The sequence below is a fragment of the Octopus bimaculoides genome, chromosome 1 (genome assembly GCF_001194135.2).
Source record: "Octopus bimaculoides isolate UCB-OBI-ISO-001 chromosome 1, ASM119413v2, whole genome shotgun sequence".
Lineage (NCBI taxonomy): Eukaryota > Metazoa > Mollusca > Cephalopoda > Octopoda > Octopodidae > Octopus > Octopus bimaculoides.
This window is the reverse complement of record NC_068981.1, coordinates 182462533-182470508: the sequence shown is the minus strand read 5'-3', so window position 1 is coordinate 182470508 and position 7976 is coordinate 182462533. Positions and strand designations below refer to the sequence as shown.

Below are 7976 nucleotides of genomic sequence, written 5' to 3'. Positions count from 1 at the left end.
ATATATATATATATATATATATATATATATATATATATATATGTATGTATGTGTGTATTTATGTGTGTGTGTCTGTGTTCGTCCCCCTTCCATCATTTGACAACCGATGCTGGTGTGTTTGTCCCTGTAACTTAGCAATTTGGCAAAAGAGGCTGATTGAATAAGTACTAGGCTTACAAAGAATAAGTCCTGGGGTCGATTGTTTTGACTAAAAACCCTTTAAGGCAGTGCTCCAGCATGGCCGCAATCAAATGACTGAAGTAAGTAAAAGAATAAAATATATATTTTATGCATTGCACAACTTACATCTACCAAGTCGCACTTGCAAAGTATTGGTTGACCCTTGTTTAAGATGGAAACCACATGTCCATGGTGTAGTGCAGTGCAGTGGGATTGAAACTAGAACCATGAGGTTGTGAGGTGAACTTCTTAACTACTCTTATTTATGCATGATATAATACTCACGATTTTGGGGCCAGATTTTGTTGTTTTATCATCTTTGATCTTGACTCCAGGGACTAGTTCTATTGACTCCATCTGTTTAAACAGAGAAGAAAAAAAAAAAAGAATAATCTGAGTCTGCAAATGAAGAAGTTTAGATATCTCGGTCATATTTATGGGTGATGGAAAACAAAAGACTGAACTGGAAGCTAGAAATGCAGATGCTGGCACAGTAATGCGGCAGCTCCAACATTTGATCCTCATAAGAAGAGGCAAAAAAGTCAAGCTTGCCATCTTCATTTGGTTTTCGTGCCTATCCTTATCTATGGACATGAATGTTAAGTAATGACCGAAAGGGTACAATTGTGAATGCTAGTGGCCAAAACGGTGTCCCTCTGAAGGATCTGTCAAGTAATATTATCCAAAAGGGTGCATAGCTCAGAGATCAAGGAGTCTCACCAGGTTGAACCACTAATTCTCTGCATTGAAAGGTCACAGCTCTGGTACTACAGACATGTGATTAGAAAAGTTGCAGGGAAGATTCACAAGACAGGTTCTTCAAGCTAAGCTAACCAGCAGGGAACACAGGGGAAGACCAAAAACAAGATGGTCGGTAATATTATTCATAGTCTTTGTTGGTCAGGCTTGGGAATCCAATCAGTTGCTTCTGACAGGACCCTAAGAAGGAGGTGCCTGAGGACTCTACTCCAACAAACCTCACAGGAATAGGGAGTGAAGAAGATGGATGAATGACCAGAGTCTACTTGTTTCCCTTCAGTGAAATGTTAATGCTTTTTTCCAAGCTTAAATCAACCATTCTGGATTGGCTGCCAATGTATCACATAACATTCACTAATGATTTAGTAACTATTTCAGGCAGTCACATAGACTGAGGCCTGCAGAATTCAGTATACTGTCCAGATACATCATGAAATTCCCAGTAATCTTATCATCTTGGTTATTTATTTTACTTCTATACTTTTGATGTGGTCAACAGTGGAAGCTTTAGACGCAAGTGTTTATTTCTGAATTCAATCTATAAATAGATTTTGGCTATAGATCTGCTGATTTTTTTTGTTGTTTTTTTTTTTTGCAATGCGTCTTACATATCTCTGCTCTGCTTAATTGGGAAAAAAAATAATATCAGGTTAGTTCTCATTGAAACAGACTCGGATCAATGCAAGCACATCCATGATGAGGTTGTAAATGACAATGGAAGGACTCTGATAAACCAGCTGATTGATTGAGCAAAGAATTAATCAAGCAATGAGTTAGTTGATTGACTAATTAATTAACTAGTTGACTAATAATAATTGTCTCAAATTTTTAGCATAAGGCCAGCAAGTTTAGAGGAAGTAAGTAAGTTGATTATAATGACCCCCAGTGTTTGACCGGTACTTAAAGGATGAAAAACAAAGTACTGTGACAACAAATCCTATAAGAACTGTCTCTTCTCTACGGGAAGACATACTGCACACACACACAAGTATAGATGACACCCTTGATGTTGAAAACAAATATTGTAGACTTTTCTTTTAGGGGTTACACTAATGCATTGTTACATTGTAGTGCCCAGCCACTCGTGCACATACACCTTTGCTGATCAAAAAATGATAATAATATTCTTACCAGTGATAAAAAGTTTGATGATAATACATATTCTGATGTGCCAAAATGACTATTTTTCTTTGGCGACTTGCCTGTAAAGGAAATAATAAATATTAATTTCAGATTTTGGCACAGGATCAGTAATTTCAGGGGAGGCAGTAAGTTAATTGCATTGACCCTCAGTGCTTGATTGGTACTTATTTTGTTGACCCCCAAAGAATGTAAGGTAAAGTTGACCTCAGAACGTAAAGATGGACAAAATGTCGCTTAGCATTTAGCCCAGTGTAGTAGCAATTCTGCCAAAATATTGCTAATTGTTTTTTCTTTAGACTCATATAATAATAATCTAAAAAAAATAATTGTGGCTGTGTGGATAAGAAGCTTGCTTAACAATCACATGGTTTCAGGTTCAGTCTACACCACCACCATTATCATCATTGTTTTAAAATTTTCTTTTCGATGCCTGCATAAGTCAGATGTAATTTGTTGAGGCTGAACTTTCTACAACTGGAGGCTCTTTCTGTTGCCAACCCTCATTTGTTTCCAAGCAACGGAAATATTTTCTGTTAGTTCGGACATGTTTTCATGGAAGATTGCAAACAAATGTATGATGGGGTACAATTAGCAAAGACACACACACACATACAAAGGTTCCTTTTCAGTTTCCATCTTACAAATTCACTTACAAGGCTTTGGTCTGCCCAGGATTGTGGTAGAAGACAGTTGACTTGGCAAAGGTGCTGTGCAGTAGGCCCAAACCCAAAACCACATGGTCACAAAGTGATCCTTTTAAATACACAGCTGTCAAATATTTGATGATAAAACAGAGACAACAACAACAGCAACAATAAAAAAACAACAACACAGCAGCAGCATTAACATTACAAAAACATTACAAATCTGTTCAAATATGCTTGTGGCACATTTGAACTTGTAAACAGGCCATTCGCTGTGCTTTGTCATAGAGAAATTTTTTTTGCTGTAGACAAATGGTGTAAATACATCTAAATGAGTTTTCAGCACCACCTATCTAGACTGTGAGACGCAAACATTTTCAAGTGGTTATCTCCTCTTCAGTCACAGACGCTAGGCAGGGGACACTGTGAACTGATAAAAGAGATTGTTTCTCTTATGTTATTTCAGTCACTATATGGTGACTGATAGCACTATAGGCTCACCACCTTGTGCAGTGGTTCCCAAAGTGTACAGTATTGCCCCCCCCCCCCCGGGGGGCAGTGGAAGGTTCCAAGGGGGTGTTGAAGAAAAGTAGGGCGATAATGGGGTAGCAATTTATGTAAAAAGTGGGGCAATAATGAGGTGGCGATTCACGTAAAAACAACAAAATAATGGGTTTATTACTCTTACTTGTTGCAGTCATTTTTTGACTGCGGCCATGCTGGAGCACCGCCTTTAGTCAAGCAAATCGACCCCAGGACTTATTCTTTGTAAGCCTAGGACTTATTCCATTGGACTCTTTTGCCAAACCGCTAAGTTACGGGGACGTAAACACACCAGCATCGGTCGTCAAGCGATGTTGGGGGGACAAACACAGACACACAAGCACACACACACACACACATATATATACATATATACGACGGGCTTCTTTTAGTTTCCGTCTACTAAATCCACTCACAAGGCTTTGGTTGGCCCAAGGCCATAGTAGAAGACATTTGCTCAAGGTGTCACGCAGTGAGACTGAACCCAGAACCATGTGGTTGGGAAGCAAGCTACTTACCACACAGCCACTTCTGCACCTAGGTTAAGTTTTATTTGTGAAATATAGTTGCTTTGAATTTGCTTCAGAAAGAGGTCTATATTTGTGATGGTTAGTTGGGGTGGGAAAGCTAGGAATGTAGCCTGGGTGTCAAGGCAGCCAGAAAAAATTTGGGAATCACTGGCCTAGTGTCTGTGACTGGAGATAACCATTCTGAAATGCTTGCATCTCACTATCCAGATAGGTGATGCAGCAAACTGATTTAGATGTATTTACACCATTTGTCTACAGCAAGAAATTTTCTCCATGACTAAACACAGTTTTTTTTACAAGTTCAAATATGCCACATGCATATTTGAACTGGTAATAACATTGCATTTATACACTTCACTGCTTTGTGCTCCCACTCCATAATTACAAAAACTGCTGTGAAACTAGAACCCGTTTATTCTTTCATTGTCTTTGTCTTATGCAAAATAAAGGTTAAATGTTAAAAAAGGAAAGGTAAGAAGGTAGTACATCTATCCTCATTTATCACAAGGGTTTGGTTCTCAAACCCACAGTGATAAATGAATCATCACTGTGCACTTTGTAAATGGAACGGATGTTAGATTCATCAACACCAATTTTGTGGCCCTCAGCAGCAAAAATTCCACTGTCACATATTTCCTCAGTCATCTCTACCCTTTCCTGCAGAGAATACATTCATCAATATTGCTTTCTAAGATCAGGGGCCTTTGTATTTTTCCTATTCACTGGTCTTATGTTGATGCATGCAAGTATGAATCCACGTGAACGGGGCAGACTGAAAGTATTAAAGGCCCTCAGGCATAACTGTTTACCAAGCCCTTTAGCATTGATAACAGGTAGAGTGTGACCCAGGCCCTCGGGCAGTGCCCAATTTACCAACGGCTCAGTCTGCCCCTGCATGTGAAAAATATACAGCTTTGCAGCAGTCATATAAACACAAGTGATAGTCAATGCATTTCGAGTGGCTGAGTATTGTGGGTAGTCATTGGGGTACATTTTTGCAGAATCTTTGACTGATCACTGACCCTTGTTATCCCAGATCAATTTGTGATATGCATAATATGGCTCAAGACTGAGCATACCATGTTATCTAGGATGAATGATGTATCAATCAGTGATAAACGAGGCTACATGTATTTTTGTTGTTTACTTACCTTGTTGAGGTCTTCGAAATATATATTTGCTAAACATTTTATTTTCTGGATATTTAAATGATTTTGTGGGTTTTATAGCTTTTTTAGGTGTTGAACATTCTTGAATGTGGTACTTCACTCTGACCCTGCAAAACATGAATTTGAAAATATTACTGTTGTATAGGCACAGGCTTGTCTGTGTGGTTCTGAAACTTACCTTGTAACCATGTGATTTTGGGTTCAGTGCCACAGTAAAGCACTTTGGGCAAATGTCTTCTACTATAGCCTCAGGCTGACCAATGCCTTGTGAATGAATTTGGTAGACAGAAACTGTGTGGAAGCCCATCATGTGTGTATGGATGTGTGTGTGACCCCATGCTTGACAACCAGTGTTGGTTTGTTTACATTCCCATAAATTAGGAGTTCAGCAAAAGAGACTGATAGAACAAGTACCAGACTTAGCAAATAAGTACTGGGCAGGGGCTATTAATTTGATTATTGCACACTTCAGGGCAGTGCTCCAGCATGGCTGCACTTCAATGATTGAAACAAGTAAAAGATAGAGGATAGAAGATATAGTTGAATGACTTGCTAACTGGTTGGATGGTTTGCAGTTAGTTTTGAAGATGAACATTCAGATAATTCAAATCAACTGAACTATCTGGTCATTGAATGAGTGTACAAGTGGTTGAGTATTCCATAAACATGTGTGCCCGTAACGTAATTTTTAGGCAGTGTCAGCATGACACAATGTGTGACAAGGATTGCATCTTTGAAAATGTGCCAGTTGGAAAAGAGAAAGGTTTTATTGATACCATAACATGTTGTGTCTGTGTGTGCATTATGTATACAGAATAATAGACAGGCCGTCATGAGAACAAATTGTATGTGTGTATAGACATGGATGTATGCATGTGCTACATATAAGAATAACATTGAAGGAGAAAGTAAAAAAAGTCTATAATGAGAAGTTAGACGAATGTTCATAGATACAAGAATGAGAAATACCAGTTTGTAGTCAATTGCACATGGTGATTGAAATACTGTATCAAGAAGTTGTGGTGATGATGCAGAGCTGGTTGCAGTATGTATCGTATGACGTTGTAGCTGTAATGCTGCTGCCTGGGTTACTTGTACAGGAGTTCTCACAGGTTGTATATTCGATGTTAACCATGGTTAAGTAATTCACGAATAGTGCTGTGTTGAAACCTGGGCATGTTGTTGTTTGACAGGTGTTGTCCTCTGGCATTGTCACTGGAACTGGCTGTGTCTTGTGTAGTCAATGGCCAGACCTTAAAAGGTCTGGAACCAAAGACCTCGAGATGAGGTGAAGGTGAGTTTTTATATATAACAGTAGGCTTGACAGGGTTGAGAAAAGGCTGTCTCACATGATCTTATTTAGGGGCTCCGATTGGTTATACGCTGCATATTGGTGTGACAGATTAAGAGACAAATTGCACCAATACCAACCAGAGTAGTGGACACAAAGGGGTCCAAATAGCAGCCAAAGGTTAGCTGTTATCGGCTATGTTCAAATATATGTATATATAATAAAGGGGAGAGAAATTTCATTCAAGTGTACGCTACACTTCTTTAAGTATCCAAACTGGCCATGTCAGGCCCAAATATTCTGCCAGTTTTATGTTCAAACTGGCCAGATCAGGCCTTCAAACCTACCTAACAATGTCTTTCTAAAAATAAACAATCACATCACTGAAATCTCAGAGCTACAAGATAATCTATTATAAAGTCAAAATAATGTGAATAAATAAGCATTACATTTGACAATAATCTGAATGCTAAAGGGTTAAACTATACTAAAACTATAATGGATATAAAAGAATTCTGAGACTCTAAGTTATAGTTTAATTGGTTTCTGTCATTATCCAGCTCTGGTTACCATAATTATAAATTCAGTTGAGAGAGCCAGCCTTTGGATACAGCAGGAAAGGATTGATGAAACCTGGCTGGAGATGTGATGAATGGACATGAGGCAGGTATTTGTTTGCCTCCCTGTATTAAATGGTCCTGGTGATCTCAAAATAGGTTTTAAATCAAACAAGTCAGTCAATCTAGTAAGTGGGGGCCTCACATCATTGAAGTAGAGGAGGAGGAAGAAATGCACTGTAACCATCAAGAGAGGGGCCCTGAAACAGTGCACTGTAAAGCCACCAGAAGGGAGGCTCTAAAATAGTATGCATTCTCTCCTGACGATCCTTTCAATTGAAAACACTTGCACAAGCAATCAGTTTTTAAGTAACTCTAATTAAAGATTAGTGTTCAGCAATATTTTAAAAAGGGAGATGCTTTACATCCTCTTTTCAGTTCTTAAAATACTTCATTTCTTTTTTTTTTTTTGCACATAGGCACAGATGTGGTTGTGTGGTAAGAAGCTTATTTCCCAACTACATGGTTCAGGGTTCAGTCCTGCTGCATGGTACCTTGGGCAAGTATCTTCTACTATAGCCTCAAGCCGACCAAAGCCTTGTGAGTGGATTTGGTAGATGGAAACTGAAAGAAACCAATCATGTGTGTGTGTGTGTTTTAGTGTTTGTGTTTGTCTGCCCACCACAACTTGACAACTGCTGCTGGTGTGCTTATGTCACCATAACTTGGTGGTTTGGCAAACGACACTGGTAGAATAAGTACCAGGCTTATAAAAAAAAGTACAGGGTTTGATACATTTGACTAAAACTTCTTCAAGGTGGTGCCCCGGCATGGCCATGCTCTAATGACTGAAACTGTTAAAAGATAAAAGAGAAGATACTTACCGATTGGATGGCAGTTGATCTGGATCTAATCTGCTCATCCCTATTATGTTTCCTTCACTGTCAAGAATTACATCTTTGCAGTCAACTGATTTTTGTGCATCCTAGAAATTATTAAAGAAGAAGCCCAAACTTAAGTGGATTATATGTATATATATATATATATATATATATATATATATATTGTTGTTGTACTTGGGGATGGTCATATTGCCAGTTTAGCCAATAAAAACACACGCACTGTATATTTGGTGTTAATTTGCTTCAGCTTTATATTAC

The 7976-nt window shown here is 38.5% G+C and overlaps 1 protein-coding gene across 1 annotated transcript in view; it reads right to left on the bottom strand.

The window, feature by feature from the left end:
• Window positions 1-7800, bottom strand: part of LOC106872719 (uncharacterized) — an 8691-nt gene extending 891 nt beyond the window's left edge. Inside the window, exons 1-4 of the mRNA XM_014919801.2 lie at window positions 7701-7800; window positions 4951-5075; window positions 2071-2141; window positions 466-537 (exon numbers count right to left, since the gene is read on the bottom strand). Coding sequence (XP_014775287.1) covers window positions 466-537; window positions 2071-2141; window positions 4951-5075; window positions 7701-7738 — 306 coding nt within the window. The 5' untranslated portion in view covers window positions 7739-7800. The remainder of the gene's footprint in view (window positions 1-465; window positions 538-2070; window positions 2142-4950; window positions 5076-7700) is intronic.
• Between the last annotated feature and the right edge of the window lie 176 nt (window positions 7801-7976).